Source organism: Electrophorus electricus, chromosome 18 (assembly GCF_041902795.1).
Source record: "Electrophorus electricus isolate QZ-2024a chromosome 18, ASM4190279v1, whole genome shotgun sequence".
NCBI classification, from domain to species: Eukaryota; Metazoa; Chordata; class Actinopteri; order Gymnotiformes; family Gymnotidae; genus Electrophorus; species Electrophorus electricus.
Window position 1 is genome coordinate 9,013,807 of NC_137514.1, and position 22,707 is coordinate 9,036,513.

Here is a 22,707-nt window from a genome sequence, read left to right on the forward strand (position 1 = left end):
TAGACCTAATGTTCAGTGCATGTAATTGTATTTGCTAAAATCTGAAAGCTAAAAACCCTATTATAGCTCATACCTCTTGGTCTTACAAAATGACATTTGGTTTCACATCAAAAGAAAGGTCATAAATCATGCATCAGTGGGGTGGGGTCTAGCAGGGAGTCGAATGGACACTGCTCATCCTCTCCTTCTGGCCATATAGGTCACTCACCTCATGTGGGGGCTCACGTGATTGAGGAATTGACTCTGAGTGCAGCTTTGAAGGTCATCTGAACTTTGAATAAGAAACCCTGGTCCGGTGAACTGCTTGGACAAGGGTGCAAGACACGTTTGGAAAATGGGAGCTGCGGAAGGGTTTGCTAATGGGGAAAATTTAAATCTGGGTTACCTTGTTGGGTGTGTTCCTCGACTTTAAATATTCCTTGAGCCCTCGTTAACGAGCTAAATGTCAGTGATAAAGAAGGCTTCCCAGACAAAACAGCTTTGTCATTTTTGGTTTTGTTTTTTCACCTCAGCAAGATCATGTATCGTTCTTGTATAATAGATAAATGCAAAGTTGAACAATAGTGCATATTAGGTTTTTCAACTAAGTTGAACCTAGCAGTTCTAAGGTAAAACCCTAAACTCTTAATGTAGCTGCCTATGTTCAGGTCAAATTTGCAAATAAAACCATGTTTTCCATTGTGAAAAATAATCTAATGGAAAGTTCAGGATTCAGTTAAGTACCCCTACTGCGTAACTACAAATATTTTGACCAAGCATCATGGTAAATGTTTATACTGGTCTGGCAGGTTCAAAGATTCTGCACCAGGTGATGCTTATGCTGGCAGAGTGTCAAGAAGCTGAGAGGCTCTGTAATTCCTGCAATGTTGTAATTCCTTTAAAGGACAAGTATGACTTAAAAAAATAATAAAGTCACAGACATCTACATGTTGAAGACCTGGTATCATGGTACATGTTGAAATCTGGTGTGGTTCAGAATTACCAGGACTAGAGCAAAAAAACATTTTTACATAATGTTAAAAGCTTTTTGTTCATTGGATTTACACTTCACGTTTTGAGTGTAGTAAATAATATTGAAAGATAATGTACCACAAGACGCAAATCTCTAAGTAATGCAGCATAATTACTCTATGAACTGACATGATCTGAAATGTGATTAGAATGATTAGATGTAAGTGAGAATACGATATTTCTACATTCTGCAGATCATCACAAATGTGACATTTTATTATGACCATTATAAACCTCAAGATAAAATGATCTATCGTCCTTTGCAGTTGAAAATATGAGACAGCAGCAAAGACAGAAAAAATGCATTACTGCCTTTAGACACTATGTGAAGCATAATAAAACAAATATATGCATCATAAAAACAGGTACAGTATTTTTTGAAGACCTCTAATACAATCACCATCCTACAAGGTAATACATGTACAAAGGGTTGATGGCTATATTCTAGAAAAAAAATATTCTGCAAATTAAGACTTTTAGATTTTTTTCTACTTTGTATATACATCAATATTCATTCACTGTCACTTCACAACAATTCAGTCTTAAAATATAGAAAATATATGTCTACAGCATAAATACATAAATATAAAAACAAAGAGTATTTTACTGTGCATAACATCCTTGTCTTATTTACCTTTGTAGGAACAGTTATCAAATAGCAAATTAACATCAAATATGTCACAGACTTCTATAAGTATTGATTTTGTAATGTCTTATATTTGCCTTAAATTTCTCCCTGAAATATAATGAAAATATACTAGCGGTTTTGATACTTAAAATTTACATTTGATAAAGCAGATGGCACTTTGCTATCACAATTATTTTTTTCTCGCAGAACATTAAGGATTAATTACATAGCTACACATCTATAATTTTCAATAGCAAGCATTATATTAATTATTTCAATATCACTAATTTAATGAAATATCAACCTAATTTGCAACCTTGTTTAGATCACTTCCGAATTAATTAAATTGTAGTATGTCAATTTAAAGTAAGGTAAAAGAATGAACTGTGTGAAAAAAGCCCACTCCTGAAGAGCTATACACTGCAAAGGTTACTGGTGGCAGAGCATTAAATTAAGAAGCCACCTTGTTTTAAGAACACACAAACACTAAAGATGTTAATCTGCCAGTTAATTACACAGGAATTCTCTTCTACAGGAATGAGAGTGTGATTTCTGCCTTAATAAGCTTCTATGTTTGTGCATATATCTATATTTATTTTACCTACCATAATTTTATTTAATCAGTAAATAAACGCAAACACCTAATGTGAATAATTACACTTCATATAAATGCATTGCATTTAAATCATAATTCTGAAACTGAGTTAGTGCAACTAATAATCATTACAATTACCATTTAAGACTGGCCTGCCTAAACCTGATGTGGTGATGTAAAGAATTACAGGGAAGCAGTGGAATAAATACAAAATGGGTTTCACGTTCAATGCTTTCCATGCATAATTCTTAGAGCAATGTTTTACATAATCTAGTTTTCTGCAGATATGTTTTTCATTATCCAACACACTGAATTTGATCAATCTAACACTGATTTTAGGAAGCACTGCCTTGGAGACCAGTAACTTAAACGTAAGATTCCTCTGCAAAAAACATTTTTTCCATGTCCTCCATTCGAGGGTCACTGCACCGCCTCATCCACTCACGTTTGCCATGGACAACAGCCATTGCCACTTCCTGACTTTTCTTCAGATTATTCTGGGTATCATCACCTCCATGCCAAGAGAAATAGTCTCTTACGGCCTTGGAGGCAGCAGGTGACAAACAAAACTGGGGTGCACTAGCCTTGTCATGTGACTCCACATCGGACACTTTGAGTCTGAGTGTGTGGGAGGAAGAATCTTTGTCTTGTTTTTCTATGGCCTGGTGACGTAGACACTCCAGGCTCTTTGAGAACTCCTTATCTAGCAGCAGACAGCTCTGTCCAGGTTCAGATGCTCGACGCAGAGTGGAAGGATGTATGTGGGACCTCTCTTCTACAGGAATGAGGGAGTGTGATTTCTGCCTTAATAAGGCTAAGCATTGTGCACCTTGGCCATAAAACATAGACTGTGGTAGACTGCTGTTGTCTTTTCCTGTTGTACTGCTCTTCTGAATCTTCCTGCTTACTGGGGTTGTCTTATGCCCTGAGCAGGCCTGGTTGTGAAGCTCTCTCAGTTCTTTCACTGTTAGTGGTTTCTCTGAGCCAGTATAAACTGACATGCTGCGCTGCATCTGGTGCAAAGCTTCTTGATATGTTGGCGGACTGGTATGTCTTTTCCTAGGAGTTGTTAAGTTAAACTCTGGACTTCTCTCCCTGATGTGGCCTGCATTACAAGAGTTATCACACTGGTGGTGCGGATTACCACTGTCATCATCCTCCAGACCAGTTTTGTCTTTAGACAGGGAGAGTCTGTGGTCTTTCTTTAGCCAGGTGTTGGGATGCAGCCCATGTGTGTTTCTCAAATGACTCCAGTCAAATTTCTCTTTAGGTGGAGATTCCCTAGGAGAAGGGATTGTTGGACCAGGTGAAGCTAAGGACGCAATGCCAGGTGACTGGGGAGAAATATCCACTGAGGCTTTGAAGCTGGGTACAAGACGGGGGCTAGTTTTGGCCATGTCAGCTGAGTGCTGAGAGAATGCACTGTCCAGGGAGCTGACTGAAGAATGTGTTGGTGAAGCCATAGGAGAGTAAAGACTTGAGTAGCTGGTTTCAAGATGCAGAGGAGGTGGTTTAAATTGCTCTTTTTGTTGTTGGGGAGCATTCCTCTCACTGTGATCCCTCTCACTGGGGCTTCCCAGCTTCTGCAGTTTCAGCTTGTTCAAATGCTTGACAAACATTTTGTCTATGTCACTGCTACCTGGGCTTTTCACACTGTCGTAACTGCCCTTTCGGTTTGTACTAGCCTCCAGGTATTTGCTTATTGACGAGGTTGAGTTCCAGATGGCAGGCTCGGAGCAGCGCCTCTGCTGACGAACTCCCTTGAGCACCTCAGCGGTGAAAAGTGGGTGAAGAGAACATGGGCTCACCACTGGGGCTCTTTTTCCAGAGCGTACAGGGGGGGGGGCAAGGGGTGTTGCTGGGTTGTTGTCTGGGTCTGTGTCAGGTTGATCAAGGTCACAGTCACTCAAAGTGAGGACTGAGTCGCGGCTACAACTGTCTCGGTTTCCCCATGACCTTTGTGTGGGTTGGAAGGGTGATCCAGAGTCATCATTCAGCTCATTCTCAAGGCTGTCATAGGATGAGTCAGTCATCTGGTAAGAGGACACATCTGAATGTGTTGAAAGAGGAAGAGGGGAAGACAGTGGGTCAGTTTATGAAAAGTATGAATAGTATAAGAGTGAGATTTATTTCTAGTGACATTGTTTAGCAATTTTTTTGTTTGTTTGTTTTTACCAGATCCATGACCATCTGTGCTGCATCTTTGAGGATAACCATCAAATAGTGTGGTCACATCTTCTCCCATTACTTCTATGCAATTTTCAATCATCAGCCGTGCCAAGTCACAGACCTAAGAACAGAGCAAAACCAACATTCTGTTTTTTGGATTTTATTTTGGTTTCACGAAACTAAACAGCATAGTACAACTACAGTACATATTGAATATGAAATGCAAATGAATCCCAGGAATAAATGATATGTTCAAAGTCTCAGAATTTTCAGCGTTCCAATTAGAATTGTTTGAAAATCTCTGATTTCCTAATTCCTCTTGATTAGAATAAAAATGAAAGAGACATGGAGCAGTGAGATGACATCAGCAGGGGAAATCTAAGTTAGATTTCTTTTGGTTTGTTTTCTGTTTGACTCCAACAGATGCATGTTTACATTGTGCTTTGATTTCATAACTGTCAACCATAAAGATGTCAAGGATGTCATTCAAAAACAAAATGTTTCAATCAAATTTTGGAATGCAGTCTAACTATTATCAACTAAAATTGGTATACCTGTCCCACAATATTATATTGTGTGTGGTATCTTCTAAAATAAAAATGACATTTCACAAGACATTTCACAAAAAAGCCTTATATCAATTTTAGACTCAGAACAAATAAAATCTAGAAAAGCCTGGTTTTCACCACCCCAGACAGACAAGCTTTTGGTTTATACACAGTATGTAATTCTGCAACCACACTAGGAAAAACACTAGTGGCAGAGAGAATCCCATGTTCTTATTATTTCCTCGAAGAAAAATAGGCATGTTATTGCAGTAAGAAGGCTCACAAACAAATTCAAAGTTTAATTTGTGCTTCACAGCAGTTTATTTAGGCAGTGCTGGAGCCAGCTTTGCTGAGATCAGTGTTGCTGAAGAATGTTGAAATCTAAAAATTTTCTGGGCTGAACAGCAACACACAGGCCACCACACACATATCCAAACAAACCGCAAGAGGCAAAGGCTCCGTCGTAGCGGATATTGTGAGAAAGGCATTGACCTCAAGAATCTGAAGGAAATGCTTGAAATATTTCCCAGTGAGCTGCTGCTTCCAGCAACTAGCTCAAAAACAACCCCAAACAAAAAACAAATTGCATGAAACAAGATCTGCCTATATAAAATAGAGCAACAAAGACTATGGGTGGCAAATATCACAAATGCTATTAAAAAAGGCTCTGCAAAAATAAAGTACTAAAAGAGGAAGTTTTTGTGCTTTTTATTAAAATAAATGTATTATTTATACATTTACATGTACTCTTCATGTACACAACTGCAATCAGGAGACATTGCATCTGACTGTTGGGAAGTTTCAGCATATTCTAGTATTAATGCATGTGCTGGTGTTTTTTTCACATAAAAAAAATCTGTACCTTTTGAGCCTCATAAATTAATACTATGTGAGCTATCATGACAGTGCCTGGTGACATGCATGGGAGACATAACCCACCTTTTTGGCACCTTCTCCCTCCATCTCAGGGCTGCTGGGTGCTGGGGAAGAGAGCATGCTGGGAGCGATGCAGACAGCTAGGTTAAAGGCGTTCATCTGGTTGTCTTGAGCACGGAGCTGGATGCTGTACAGTACGGCCAACACATGCTTTAAGAGGAGGATGTTCTCCGGGGGAAGAGAGGCCGCCAGTCTGAAAAGTGAAATCCAGAGATTAGTGAGCAACCTGACTCTGTAATGGTAGAGCTAGCCTCCTGACCGAGATGCTGAGGTAAGTTTAAGGTACTTCTTAATGATCTTCAGCTGGTTGTAGTTTGCCTCATCAGACACATCCATGGTGGCCATCCATTTCTCGTAGAAATCTGACATTAACAGACTGCACGGTATGCTCCGCAGGAAGTCCTACGATATGGGTACACACACACACACACACACACACACACACACACACATTCTACAGTCACAGTGCTGACATGGATGACATGGTTATGAAATCAGATGAAGCTGAATAAATCCCTTTTTTAAAGTAAGAGTAAACTACACTGTTTCTAAGTTAAGATATCCAATACTACACTACTGTACTACTGGTGATATATTTTAAACTTTGAAGGTGCACTGTAAATGTATTATCAGCCAGGCTTAATATATCTAATATACAGGCAATTAAATCATGAAATACTTTGATATTCACTTAAGGCGATTCGTGTGAACTTATATGTGTCACCTCTAAATTTAATTATGCATTGCAGAGCACTTCTTGATATGAATGACAGTTTCTCAGAATACCTTAAGGGTACTTAACAAATTACAGGATTATATTATAACATACTGTCTCACACCAGATGACTCATAACACTGATGGAATAATGGAAGCAGCTTAATAAATAGAGTATAAAATGAATACAAATTCTTTATGTGAGTTACTGGTTAGTTTCACACTTCATACAGAGCAGTGGTGTAAGTAACCACTTTCTGCCCTGAATGGGTACGCTGACTGTCAATGGGAAATATACCTACCACATACTAATAACGTCTACACAGGTATAGAAGAAGAGCAGCAAAGAAAAAAAAGTGGAATTTGGAATGGCCCATGTGAATACACTGACTGCACTCAGACTGCATACACAGGGAACATGGGGCTACACTGAAATGTTGGAATAATGATGGTCCTGTACAGTATAGAAAAATAAATATGGCAAATGTTAATTCAGTTAAGGAATTCAGCTGCAGAGGATTTCAGACTTCAAATGTACTGTATTTCCAAAACGTGTGCAAACAGGAATATGGCATTCAAATTTGGATTCAGCTTTGACAGCTAGAAAATGTTTGGTGGAATGTTTGACATTTGCTTGGTACTATATAGTATAAGGGCTGTTCCAGAATGTCATCTAGACTCAACACTGAACATGTGGGACGCATATGACATCTATTCTGAGACATTCAAAAATGTAAACAGGGGTATGTTCTGGGAAATAACCCACACACAATAGCTAACAACAAACAGACAGACACATGAACACGCATGTATACTGGCACATGTGGATACACAGACACACACACACACCTTTGGGAAGTGAGAGGATTACCAGTTACTTGGCATAATAATAGTTTACAGGTTGTTCTCTTTCATTAATATATTAATTTCACTTTATATCATAGTATCAAGCTTGCCTTGAAGACTGCTGCAATCACAAAGACAGACTGGCGGGTGAACTGAATGTCCTGGATTCCTGAATCCAGCCTGTCTCTCAGCTCCCTACAAGCCTTGGCCCCAGCAGAACGCCGGAAGATTCCCCTTGTGAAAGGCCCCTCTTGAAAGAGAAACACAAGCATGTCCTACAGACAGACAGAAAAGCAGATGGGGATGGAGAGAGAAAGAGAATGAATACAAGCCACATATATATTATACAGTATTTTCTTTACTGAAAAGTGCTCCAGAGAGAAATTATATGCCAAATGCCAAAAAAGATGGGAGAGAAACCTGAAAGAAATGTCACATCTTTTAACATTTCCTGTAAACAGCAACTGTACATCAGATTTTCATAACTGGTCAGGGTCAAGTACTCTTAAAGAGTGCGCAACACCACAGATCAATGGAGGTATGCATCAGAGAAATTACTCCTGAGATAAAAGGGTCCTGCCACCAGGGAGAGGATACATGACCATATAAGGCAACTTAGTTTTATAAAGAAATACTCCCCTCATCTCCTACTTTCCTACATGTTCATGTAAATATATAAACACACACACACACACACACACACACACACACACACACACACACACACACACACACATATATATATATATATATATATATATATATATATATATATATATATATATATATACACACACATATACATACATATACACATATATATACACATTGTGTGTGTATGTATATATATATATATATATATATATATATATATATATATATATATATATACACACATATACATACACACATACATACATATACACATATATATACACATTGTGTGTGTATGTATATGTGTATATATATATGTGTATATATATATATATATATATATATATATATATATATATACATACATATATACATATATATATACACACACACACACACACACACACACATATATATACACATTGTGTGTGTATGTATATATATATATATATATATATATATATATATATATATATATATATATACACACACATATACATACACACATACATACATATACACATATATATACACATTGTGTGTATGTATATGTATATATATATATACATACATATATACATATATACACACACACACACACACACACACACACATATATATATATATATATATATATATGTGCATGCATGTGCTTTGTAATTAAAAAATATATACAAACAGTTTTGGTTTAAAAAAAAAAAGTGCACACTTTAAATTGTTCTTGCCTTGTAGTTTACTACTCATTTTTTTATGATTGTGGTGAACATAATTCCCACACTCACCATGATGGGTTTTGGAAGCTTGTTTTCCTTGCACACCACACTAAGTGGCAGGCCAAAGAGCCTACCAGTTGCAGGAGGAAAGGGGAATAAAGGCGGGTCATCCAGCTGAGTGGTGGAGCCACGCCAAAATGCCCAGTTGATGAGCGACCGTCGTCTTTTGAATGGTTTCTGATCTGGATCAACTTCGAGGATAAAACAGATATTTACTTTCAAATATAAAGTAAACAAAAAGCATCTGCTAGTTACGAACTTTCTATAAAAAATGTATGGAAAGGGAATGTATGGAAAATTACCTACAAAAGAGTGGCCCACAGCAACCCGACTTGGCTTAAGGATGAATTGGCACTGACTATCTGACTGTAACTGATCAAAGAGTAGCTCCACCTGTCTGTCAGGAGAAGTATCAGCTTCACTTTTGACACCAGTTTCATCCAAGGGCTCTCTTATATGGCTCATCTGTATACTGAAAGGGAACTCATGACCTATGTAGAGTAAAAATGAAAGACTCACTATTCTTTTTTCATATTACACTTCCTCACTAAGACAGATCAGTCTAAAGAAAAAAATTATTGCATAAAGAACTTCACTGAATTACTGTTCAGTTAATAAAATGACTAGACTTTTCTATAGAATGACGCTATGACCTCCTGGTTAAATATTTTAGGTGTGATGGCAAACTCACCAATGAGAGGGTAAGGGGCATTGTCTTTTCTGGAACTCACCCACAGTTGATAGTCCTTTACACAGCCCTGCATGTCAGAGATAAACACATTCAGGGAAATGTTGTGTAGCAGGATGAACAGCTGACCTACACAGAGAACTATGTGGGGGCATGCTTTGGGATAGGTATTCTGGGTTAGACTCTATATACAATGTTGGCTATAACACACTGGAACTCCATGTACTCCATGCATATTTCTGTGGCGTCACTGTTGCACAAATGCACTCACTCAATGATAATTCTGCCCGCCCATATGCAGTCTGACTGTTGAAGACACGGTGCACTGAAACTTACCACGATGCCAAATTGCTGCAGTGCCAAACGAGTAACTTCATTAGCGTTGTCAGAATTACTCACGGCAAGGGTTTTCTAAACAAAGAGAGGGTAGCCAATCAAATGACAGTATGGTTAGTATGGAGAGAACAGTACTTGTTTGAGTGTATGGTTGCCTACATATGAAAAGTTCCCCATGTCCTTTGCATACACTTTTAGAGGGATGGTTTTGGGGTGATCCTTTTCTTTTTCCCCTTTTATTCGACTGTGAGAATTAAAGGACAGAAAGAGTGTGAATTCAGTAGGAGAAATGCAGTCTTTTACTCAGTAGTGTTTTCTCAGACAATATTACTAACAAAACCTGTTCACCTAATTGATCTTCTGCTACTAAGAAAAAATTCTCTAGTATTTTAAAAAGTGGCAATGGTATTTTTTGTAAGATAAATGTTTCTTTTATGGCTCAGACGTACCTTTTTATTAGGGAGAGCCACCTCTCTTTCTGTTCAAATGAGCTATGGTAGGAAAAAGCATAAAATTGATTTTATCAATAAATACCACTGATCTGCACCGCCATCTGAACTGTACTTTTACTCATTGACAGTTATTAATAAAACATGATCATGCTCATCTATTGTTTGGCTACATTTGGTTCAGAATGTTCCAGTCACATGTGAATATTGTATCCATGTCAAAAGTTACTTTATAAAACTGATTTTTGCATAGTGAAACAGTAAATTACAATAAGAATGAAAAACAAGTCAATCCTTGTTATGAACTCTAAATTTTGCATGCATTCTTTGATCTAATTCACTGACATGCTCATATAGAAACAGATCATTTGAACTTGTGGTGAAATCAGTTTTCTTTTAAACCTGGGCATCATCTTATATGCAGAGAGTTAATGGCAAGCAGAAGGTCAAGAACCTGCTGTACCTGAATGTGGCCACACAGTTGCAAGTGGGCCAACCTATGACAAAGCTTTTGTCAAGGCTGGTACTTCCCTCACACACTTCTTCCATGCAGTCTGCTGTCCACATTTCACAGACACGCGCCTGTGCTTTCATCTTAAAGTTTGTAGAAGATCTGTTTGCAAAACATGTGGCAGTCTAGTTTACAGACAGGAAACGTTAATATTTATCATCTTGTGGTATGTAGAGTAGCATGCTAGAAAAAACCAGCAACATTTAGCTGACCCTTTTATCCAAAGCATCTTACAATTCTGACTGAACACAACTTGAGGAATTTAGAGTTAAGGGGCCCAACTGTGGTAACTTGGCAGTGGTGGGGCTTGAACCAGTTACGTTCTGATTACTAGTCAAGTACCTTAACCACTGAGCTACACTGACATGCAGAGCTAAAATCTGCAAGTACGCTGCATGTGTAGGAGCTGCATTAGTTCGCATTAGCTGCATTAGTGCATGCTGTGCAGCTTCTAGACTAATGTTCTCTAAAGTGTCCAGGAGCTGCATTAGTGCTGTGCATATTTTGGATTTTTTCATCACAGTTTAGCACTGTCAAAAAGAAAAGTCCCATAGCTATAGACCCATGCACGACTCATGTACGTGCATAGACTCATGCACATGAACATACTCAAAACACACTTGGTTCCCATTCTATATTAATGCTGATGCTCTCCACCAAGCTCTTGCTCAGTTATTTTATCTCCACATCTACAACAGAAAATGAAAGAGAGATCTATATGTTGTCTCATGATCTTGTTTATCTCCCATTAACAATCTGGCATTTTAAAACTGTACTTTACTGCCCTAAATGAACATCTCAGTATTTCCCAAAAAAATCTCTCTCTACCACATCTCTATTTTATGAATGATTATCATGGACAATAATTTCAACCCTTTTCCCTGAACTAACAGAATAACCTGTTGAATCCATACATATTAATAATCAAATCCTAAGGGCATTTGTTGAGAAATCAACAGGAAAGATGAAAGATCAAAAGAGATGAACAAATCCAATATATGCCTTTAATGATAAAACACCCAGGCAGAATAATTTCAGAATTCTTCAGCTTGTTTAGGAGGGTAGTGGTTAGCTACCCTGGCTAGGACAGGGTAAGCAGTATTCAGGCTTTCATGCCAGTCCGAGATGGTCCAAGTTCCCTGAACTCTCTGAATTGAGTTTCAGTAATCCACCAGGGAATGGTTCTACATTCTCTCACTCTGCAAATCTCCAGCCCAGAGGTGGTCACTTGTGTCATACTACCCCTTCATAACAACAGGGACACTTTAGGGAACATTATGGAATAGTGGAATAACAGAACAACAACTGGGATATCAGAACTGCCAGGTATCCAATATTAAATTTATAAATAATAATTCCATGCATGCCATCTTGCACTATGCCAAGTGTGTAGCTCAAACTCAAGTTCCAGAAATGCTTTAAAAAAATATATATATTTTTTTTTAAATTTGCATTTTCTCAATAGATGTTATTATGATAAAAAATAAAACCCAACAGCAACAACAAAGAACCTTGAGCTAATCATGAGGGAAGCATATTCATGTTTAAACAGTTCCATCAGCAACTGCCAAGAATGCTTTAAGATCCCATTTTTACACCAGAATGTAAAACTGTGGGACGGTGGAATTTAACTGCACCTAAACAAATAGATGACACTGGATCACCAAGCATGATAATGCTCACTACTGCCGCCTCCATGTCCTTCACAGGGTCTGTGATAGCTTTGATCCCAGGCACAGCCACAGATTGACATAATTGGCCCTCTGGGTGGTAATTATGGAGAAGAGCCCCCTGGCTGTGTAAGGCACCCAGGGAAAAGAAGGAGAAGTGGGCCACAGAATCCTCTGAGACTAAATAAAAAGAGGAAAAGAAGGGGTGGAGGAATGTCGCCGCATCTTCCCTCTCCCATGTCAATCTTTCGCGTTTCTGTTGAACCTTTTGATTTTGTGGTCACTACTCAAATATTTTTGGACTGCAGTTAGAGGCTTTTCTTGAAGACATTTCTGCAAAAAAGTGAGTGCTCTCAAAGCTGTCAACAAAGATCTCAGAACTGTTGTCTATTTCAGCTACACTGCAAGGTGCAAGACTGCATTTACACAAACGAGAAGACAAATGTAGGTCAGTTTGTCCTTCATGTATTACATTAATTTCACATTCTTGCGATTAATCATGTCACATCCTCAGTGTCTATCAATACATTTAAAAATGTTTAAGGATTAAAAGTTATTGCAGCTTGCTAAGTGGGGTCTGTAGCCTAATACTGTGCCACTCTACCACTCCATTGCACATTCCAGTATACTCTGCCACTCTTTCTCTTTCCCACTCTGTGTTTATCCCAAACAATTTATCTCCTCTTCACCCCCCGCCCCAAAACACAGGCCTTACTTGGCCTTGCTGATGAGCAGGATGTCGGTAAAAAGGAACAGGTGCCTGTCCTGAACCTGCAGACCAGTCTTCAGCTGGGCATAGGCATGCGAGATGAACCTGCGGGACGGTGTCAGGTAAGACTGCACCAACAGGCAGGTCTCTGGGCTGACTGGAGACAGGCAGTTCTCCCTGTGAAGGGAAAGCATATAAGAATCACATGTCAGCACATGCAGACCCCCCCTTTTTGCTTGAGTACCTTGTTAAAATCTCAGTCATTGCACCATACAAGTCATCTTTCTGAATGACCCAGACTCAGTAAAAAACAAAACAAAGATTCACTAAACTGCAGTCAGCTTACTTCAAACTAAAGCACTTTATGGTTAATGGGACCTATTAAATAATGCACAGATTGCATTCAGAACATATTTGGAATAAGCAAGGAGTCTGAATATTGGTTTTAAAAGAGAATATATGTAGAAATCTGCAGGAATTATCACAAATATAGATCCTGGTCTGTTGTAATAATAAGTAATAAGTCTGTTACTTGACAATAAGTAGCAGAATATGAAAAAAAATGGGCATTCTAAACCAGTGGTCACTAACTCTCCTTGTTGAGGTCGCTCCTATTGGAGAACCTCTCCAATTTAGCATGCCTGATTCAGCTGCTGTATTTCTTCACACGCCCATGGTTAAAAGTAACAAATGTGCTCGATGTGGTAGGGAACTAACCTCCAAATAAATGTAGATTTTCCAGGAGAAGGTCTAGTGACTAGTACTTAAAACATTTTTAGATCTACACAGGGAACCTTAGCCATGAAAATGACAACAATTACAAAAGAAAACCAAAATAAACAAACAAGATATCAAAATTCTTTAATATATCAGGACATGACCTGTCTAGAACTAACCAAGTGCAGTTTCTTTTGGGGTCATCATTATATTGGAAACAGTGACTAACTCTCCAGCTTCAACAAGTTTATTCTCTTCCAGAATGACTCAGGTCAAAGTCAAAGGCCTATATTTAGCCCATATAACCCCCAGCATTATCCTTCTAAGAAGCTTTACTCCTGCAGAAAATGCTAACAGTGTCACTTCAGGACCCTGAGCTGCTGTGAGAATGCAACACTGCTTCAAGTTCACTGTCAAAAAAAAAACATTGGTGCTTTTATTCAGAAGTGAAGATAAGAACTTGAGAGGTTTCAGAAGGCCTCTGGTGGAACATTTATATTGCAGCTCTTAGTCTATGGTTGATTTCTCGATACTACTGACGTTCACTTTTGCAATAAAAATTAAATACTGTGTCCATCACATTTCCCACAATACCACATCAACAGTGTCTTCCATTTCTTCCTGAGAAACACATATACATATATGCATGCAAGCTTACACACACACACACACACACACACACACACACACACACACACACACAGGCTTTTACCCAGTAGTGGTTGCGCATTCACCCATAAAAGGACAAATGCAACCACACAGAGCAGACAGGAGGGGTAGTGTAATGTCTCATCAAAATCAAGCGTTTAGATCTCAAAACAGATATAATCCTTTGTGACTGATTTCTATGAAAGTGCCTGTCTCCTCCAAAAATTACATGATATGGCATTAAATGTGCAATAATGGGTAAGTACTATTATCAGCAAACTCATCAAAACTAGTGGGCAGTGGTAGCTCAGTGGTTAAGGTACTTGACTTATAATTGGAATGGTTCAAGTCCCACTGTCGGGCCCCTGAGCAAAGGCCCTTAACACTCAATTGCTCGAGTTGTGCTCAGTCATAATTCTAAGTTGCTTTGGACGAAAGCATCAGATAAATGTCATAAATGTAAATATCCAATCACAGTGAAACTGACCAATCGGACTCTCTAAATTAAATTCCAGAGCAGACAATTGAAGCCATATTACATCTAAAAAAAAGCTGAGTGTAGAGTGCATGCTTGCTTCAGATCAATATTTCTATAAAATGGGGCTGAATTTAGGAAAATGCCCAGTGCAGCTAATCAGGGTGGCTGAAACATCCAACTTCAGTCACTCAGTGTATGCACTATTTGTGTGATTTTACTACTTTGCTAGCTGAGTGAGCTGGATAACACCATACGTATGTCAAAGAAATTTATGTGGCATACAGGGATAGACGGAGAAGACATTTACAGGACAATGAATATTTCCTACTGCTCTCTCACTTTCATCCTCATATATATATGTGTGTGTGTGTGTGTGTGTGTGTGTCCAGTGATGGTTGGTGTCCTGTCCTGACCTTAACCTCCTCCCCTTTCCCGCAGGGCCTGTGATTTCAGTAAAAGCTTATATCTGTCTGTAAAGTGTCCTTGAGTCTGTGAAAGGCGCTATATAAATGTAACTAATAATAATAGATTAATGATATTCCTGTCTTACAATTAACACTGGACTATTAGATGATTACATATGATGAGGCATGTAAATTTAATAACTTAATGTATGATGCCTTACCGATAAAGCATCATATATTAAGTTTGAGCTGGTTTTGCTTCCCAGGAAAACAAAGTAATAAAGCTTAAAATGTTTAGTGTAACCATATATTGATGTAAATGGTGAAAAATGAATATAGGCTTTAAAAAACAAGCCAGACTTACATCAGGCCTTTCATGTGTTAAGGTATTTATTATTTCACGTGTGAAGGTATTTTACCTTATCAAAAACGATTAACAGTAAGAGGAGAAAAATGTTGTCCAGTGGTGAAAGGTGCCTGGACATGACCTAACTGCATACCTGGACATGGTTCTGGATATGACCTAACTGCATACCTGGACATGGTTCTGGATCTGGTGAGTGCTTTGCTGATGACCGTGGAAGGTGCCGACTGCCTGCGACAGGACAGGGCCTTCATCCTCTAGGAAAGAAATGAGAGAGAACAGAAACAAACACTTATAAACAAACAGTTATAATGCCTAGTTTACATGACAGATCAGCACAAACCGAATAGTGATTTATAGACAGATAATTACAAAATCAGAAATAAGTGGGGGTTTTTTTCACAAAAGCTTTTGTGTGATAAACTTTTAGTTAGTTATGTATGACTAAAATAAATGTTAGTGTACTACTTTAGATAAATAGTAAATCAATAGGTAGACAGATGCGTTGATCCAGACCGGTTTGGAGCTTTGCCTATTGAGCATGTGCTACATTTTGCACTTTATATTTAAATGATGCAGGCACCAGAAAGGGCACATAGACTAAAGAGTTCCTCTGATGAACAAAATGCAAACTCAATCAATTCTAAAGCCAGTTATGATCAGACTTACTGGTCGTACTTGTGCCACTGATCGTTAAAGAAAGAAAGGGAGACTGCATTACAGTGCAGCTCTCTAATTCCACAATAAAGTTATCTATCTACACTAATACTCAACAGTAGGCCTTCATCCTACTGTAATCTGAGATCCTGCCTGCAAATGTTGATTTGAACATACTATTGGGAGAAACAAATCAGCAGGAAGGTACAACTGATGTAGTCATTCATAGAGGACATCAAGTAATGGGCTGCCATGCTGAATCCATGAGTCCGGCATCAGGCCACAGAGATTTCTTAATAAGGTAAGGCTTCAGAAGGACTTTGGGATAGGCAAGGGTTAGTAGACAAGTACTGGCATAACAAAGTGTTCCTCATGGTGAGACAGAGAACACATCAGGCAATCACAAGTGAGGAGCTTTAATAAACTTAGTGTGTGAAGATGTACGGCAAAACCTGACCGGCCGGGGGTAAAAAAAATAAACGTTCTGTTTGAGTAAGTTACTGTATATTCAGTAAAACAATTTGGCAATTTGTTTCAAAATGTAAAAGCTTGGGAGGTGGAGTTGCAAAGGAGTAATGGTGAGAAAGAGACAACCACTTTTCAGTTGTGAAATAACAATTAAATTGGGGGAGGGGGTGATGGTGAGAAAGAGAGAACACAACAGGCAGCAGTAAATGAGCACCTTTAATACGCTTACTCAAGATCTAATGGCTACAGACAGGGAACAAAGAAATGGGAAGAAAACATATACAAAAATAGATTTGATTATTTGAATTACTGCACATTCAATAATTTGATAAAGTAATTCCACTGCTTGTATTGTAGGTGTTATTGTGATATATTTCTGATCATCACACTAATCATACTGAAAAACTCATAATGTTCATTCAAGTCACTGCGCAATATTAATCTGATGGTCTGTACAAATAGCAAATACTTAAATGCAAATACTTATTTAGCTTGCAGTCCCTGTGGTGTATCTGATTGAGAATGAAAGTTGTCTGCCAGTAACAGAAGGGGTTTACCAGATATTACCCAATATTTCCTCACTAGTTTTTAAGCTTGCTAGTAACTGTGCTATTTTGGACAATAGGTAAGAGAAAATCTTTGCATAATTAATGGTTTATTAATTTTTATACACAACCTGTTTTTTTAGTCTGGATACTCTCATGACTCTCACAATGTGTCTCTCTGTTTGGGAATCTTCAATCACAAGCTGTCACTCACTGATCAGCACAGGTGAGTGGATAAAGTTTTAGGTTGGTGTGAATCAGAAAATATCTTCCATAAAAAGGTCTTGGTGGGTTGTGGGCACACCACTGGAGAAAAGGTTCTAGTGCTCTACAGACCATGGAAGAATCATCTGGATCTGAGACTATAGACATGGGCTGATATTTCTAGTAGCTATAAAATAAAATTAAGGAAAACAAAATTTAAACTATCAGATAAAAAAAAGTAAAGTGACTTTTTTTGTCATAATGCTTTGAAAGCTTGTACTGATTTTTTCTGGCTATAGTCCATAAAATTATCAGAGCAGATTTTAGTACAGAGATTACTCAGACTGAAACTTCTCAGGCAGCCTCTCTATAAGAGAATACCACTTTATAATCCTCTTTGTAATATTTATGCAATCAGGTGTGAAACATGCCTCTCCCCTCACACTAATCACATTTTTAGAATATTATATAGACTCTGTAACTTTCTCAGAAATGCCGCCATATCGCTGCTTCTTCATGTTATTTTAATTAAAAACCACACATGGGACACTCCTCTCCACAACACCACCCCCGCGGTGAGATGAAGGGAGGAGGACGGTTCTCTGAACTTATCAGGAAGTGCCCTGCGTTCCACTGCCTGATTTTGAGAAACAAACAATTTCCATTTCCACAGGGATCCTGGGGCAGCCTGCACCAGCAGAGCAGCATGTTCGTAAATCGCTCACAAATTTCCAGTCCTCACCTCACCAGAGGGACTGTAGGTTAGCAGAACTTGAGACTACAGTCCACTGCTCTACTTTGAACAGTTAACTATGCTGAAGATGTACAATTTCATTCTTTGCTGATGCACGTTTCGTTCACTGTGGATTTACAGTGTGCACAGCTATGACAATCTATTGCTCTTATTTTCTACGTAAAAAAGGCATGGCAGGCTCTCAGGCTGCTCCAACCCATGACTCTATAGGCATTATGTTTAAACTGTTGCAAAGTAGGCACTAGGATCAAATCAACACTGCACAGCTGTGTTTTAGGATGTGAAAGGCAAACCGGATCCCCTATCTGCAATGTTATTCTAAGACGTTTTACACTCAGCTGTTGTTCTTGGCTGTGGCATGTTACCCTTGTGTTTGTTCGCTGAGGTAGTGTTATGAAACGGAAGGCGTGTCACATCCAACCATTAAGAATCCAATTCTCCGCAACCATATTCTATTTGTCCGCAAAGACAGATTAAGCTGTTCTCTGGTTAAAGAAATTGTTCTTTTTAGAAAAGATGGTCATGTATGTGTCATGTAGCTTTTTCATGTATACTAGAAACCATTATTTTAAGATTTACAATCAATTTAAAAATACTTTCAAAACTACAACTCATTTCAACTCCACAGGGACAGGGGAACTTTAACTGTCAATGAAAAATTGGTCCAGGTACTTCTTGAGCCAAAAAGCACAGCCAATTACAACACATTACCCATTCAGCTACCAATCTCAAAAGATTCCTTGTTTCAAAAATCATCCAGAGGTGTGTTAAAGTGAGACAATTCACGTACACAATGAAGTAAAAACAAACGAAACCAATGATGACAAACAGGATGGCCAGACCTCTGGCAATCCAGGCCCTCTGGCAATCCAGGCTGGAGAGGAATGCCCGCAGTAACTGTCCTTTGCGTAAACATGGAATTACGTTAAATACAGCGCAGTTCAGACAGATCTTAGTAATCAAGGGCGCCAGGGCTTGCAACTCTTGACCACGAAGTGAGAGACGACGTAGTGTTGACAACTGCGTGCTCCATCTCATTATTACATTAGGCTGCAAGGAATGGGTTCTCAAATTATGTCAGAGAAAACAATCAGGAATTAAATAGGCTGAAGAAGTCTGAACCTTAAACGCAAATAAAATAATGACATCATCTGGGATCGTATAAGTTCCCGGTAGGGCACGCGTCGAGCGTTTATAAAACGGTCTTACAAGTAAATGGAGACAACTGCATGAGTATTAGCTACACAAAGCTTTAAGGAAAAAAAAAAAACATATTTGCACAAAAATCGTGTCTACCTTCCACTGGCCACTGCAATCGGCCTGTGACTTGTGTTAAAAAAACAAGACCTGAGTTTTATCAGGGACACGCAAAAAGTCTTCGACCGTTTCAGCCGATTAAGTGGTCATAGTACGGGAAAACATCTAGGGTACATCTCCATCGTTCCATATCAACAATATGCCATTATATTCATTACACTTAGGCCGTCTTCATTTTCCCCAAATCTTTTCTCCAGTTCCTGGGAAACTCAATCCATATGCAAACTATCAAATTATGACAGCCTTTCCCCCCATCCGGAAACATCGGCTAATAGCACCAACAAACTTTAAACAGGTAAATGTAAGTTATTGCATTCAACAGACCTAGGCTATAACTGCACCTATATAAAATTGCGCGAGAACCTGTACAATTGGCCAAATACAGGATAGTTGAACATTATGACTTGAAATGATTGTCCATACATTTTCTGATACTGCAAGAAAAAGACATCCTGCAACATTTCAGATCAGAATAAGCAATATTCATAACGACATCCTGAAGCTGTAACTTTAATTTGAGTAATAAAATCTGCATTGCTTACCCTCTTGTTATCCAAATGCGCATACATTTTTGTTTCGTCTGTCAGTGATGAAGATCGATTCTGGTCGATGTTTATTTGCTGCTGAGGTGACATAGTTGCCATTGAGACAGTTACAGGTGGTTGGAATGATCCAAGCAAAGTAAACCCCTGCGCGCTTAAGTGCAAGTTATCTATCCCACGAGAGAAAAAAACCCGCGTTCATATTAGTGTACCATCATTCCGAATGCATCTCCAACTCTTTTCAAACAACATAGTCAAACAACGATGGCCACAAACAAACAAACAAACAAACAAACAAACGAAGCACAGTCCATAGCAGGTAACATCCACGGAAAATGTCACCTCGATGCGCCGAGCTGCAGTATCTTTAAACGCGAAAGAACTTTCATTAGGCTGGCAAGGTACAAAACCCTGCGCCGCTGGGTCCTAATGCCTCTTTTTAGAATAGACAACGGACTGCTAGACCGCCATAACGCAACATGCTACACGCAACTACAAGGAGGACAAACCACGTCTTTTACTTGAGTAAACATAAGCCGCTTACTCTTATGATCAGATGGCGATTTACTCAAAAGTGAAAGCGAACCATTAACGTTCTTCTTGTAGCTTATCATAAAATTAAGAATTTAAAGTAAAAGTAACGTCATCAGTCTTTTTATCCATCAGTTTTTTGTCAGTCAAAAAACTAAAATGCTAAAAAATTTAACTATTCTGTGTTGAATACGTCTATTTGTTAATCTAAATTCCATTTTATATAGGACAGATTGCATGCTTTTGTATAGTGGTCAGGAATCGATCAAGTTTGGAAGAGTTTAAATAAATTTTACGTTATAACTATCGATTTGTTGTGATGTTGAATGCACCTTGTGCAATCACCATATCACAATGCTTGTCTTATTTACATAAATATAAGATCTATTATTACATTCATTGCATGTCTAAAACATTCATATCATTTTATAGTTTGCGGTATGTATTTATAAAAATCCACAGCCCTTAAATCAAGTTATGATGTTAAAAACCGTGTTCGTAATATATTTATTTGTTTATAACACATTGCTAAAGCCAGAGTGAGATTGGTATATGAAAAAATGCATTGCATAGCATATAATGACAACCATAATAGTATATTTTACAGTTTAGTGTATTTTGTTCGTTTATTTCATCTTGTTATGAAAACCAGGACTAGGAAATGGTGTAACTAATATTTCCAGGGCAAATCCCTCACTTTACTTGCAACTTACTTTTTTCTTTATTGGATAAGTTTTAACAATTATGTCTGTGTTTATTTTATTACCTCAGTGCATCATAAAATTCCTTTGCACTCTGCACATTTAAAACTTACAAACTATGGCATAGTGCACTTGTAATAATCACAAACTATGATAAGTATTACACCACATCAGATATATTAAACTAATGAGATACTAAAAGGCATCAGGAATTTTCGAACTGGAACAATATGGTAATCATATGTATCCTAAGCTTCAGGCACCTTTTCATACATTGCACTCACTGTGATTTTGATGATATAGTGTGTATAAACGCTAAAATACATATAGGCTACATTAAGAGGAGAGTTTATAACAAATTATACATTCTGGTATAACATGCCAGAAACTTAAAAATACTTAGAATGAGTCCTTAAGTGTCTTGACTCTTAGAGTCAAGAGTATATTCTTGACAGAAATCTACTATTTTATGCTACAGTTGAATATTGCTATGTTTCATTTCATATATTTCGCAGCTAACTAGGGAACAGCTTGGCAAATAAAACAGCAGTAATGTAAGAGCTAGTTATTACTAATGGATTTCTGCAACTGAACAAAAGTGCAGTTTTCAACTGTTTTCAAACTACGGCTTATGTAAATTGCAATATTTAAACTAACCATGTTCCACTTAAGGCCTATTAATCTTTGTAGTACATTCTGTCTAATCTAACCCTGAAATCTGAATCATTCTCTTACACACTGTAGTCAGAGAACATTCCAGGACCTTCAGCCACTTTGTAGTCATCTCAAAAGACAAGATACTTAATCCTACTAGTCACAACAACTCTAAACTGTTCCTTTATCTCCAAAGTGACAGTGCTCTGCCTCTCTTTGTCTTGATTTAGCTAGTTATCTAAGGCTTGCTGAAAGCTGGAAACAAGAGGCAGGGATTTGAAAGTGGCCAAAAGCAAACGGTTCAAAACAGCAATAAACGTTTTATTATTCAGAGTCTCTGTCAGAGACTCTGTAGTTCAGATGGGGCCCATTAAGACAATCTATTTTATGTTGCTAGCAGAGAACAACTCAATAAAAAAAGCAATTATGGGGCTTGTATAAAACTGAGCAAAAAGTGGGACGTTGTTTAAATTGTGCTAAAGTAT

General features: G+C 38.1%; 1 protein-coding gene across 2 annotated transcripts; it reads right to left on the reverse strand.

The window, feature by feature from the left end:
• Nucleotides 1-1,197: 1,197 nt before the first annotated feature.
• LOC113577470 (rho GTPase-activating protein 20) lies at nucleotides 1,198-20,750 on the reverse strand. Of its 2 annotated transcripts, XM_081701514.1 has the most exons (15): nucleotides 20,337-20,750; nucleotides 16,021-16,106; nucleotides 13,245-13,415; nucleotides 10,812-10,961; nucleotides 10,349-10,390; nucleotides 10,059-10,143; nucleotides 9,900-9,974; nucleotides 9,567-9,633; nucleotides 9,178-9,366; nucleotides 8,885-9,066; nucleotides 7,559-7,723; nucleotides 6,174-6,289; nucleotides 5,891-6,080; nucleotides 4,410-4,524; nucleotides 1,198-4,284 (listed from the first exon to the last, which is right to left on the reverse strand). In XM_081701514.1, the coding sequence occupies exons 1-15, from the start codon at nucleotides 20,436-20,438 to the stop codon at nucleotides 2,600-2,602; spliced, it is 3,420 nt and encodes a 1,139-aa protein (XP_081557640.1). In that variant the 5' UTR covers nucleotides 20,439-20,750; the 3' UTR covers nucleotides 1,198-2,599. The 2 variants fall into 2 exon arrangements, with proteins under 2 accessions (XP_081557640.1, XP_081557641.1); XM_081701515.1 differs by lacking the exons at nucleotides 16,021-16,106; nucleotides 20,337-20,750 and adding an exon at nucleotides 15,986-15,997.
• Between the last annotated feature and the right edge of the window lie 1,957 nt (nucleotides 20,751-22,707).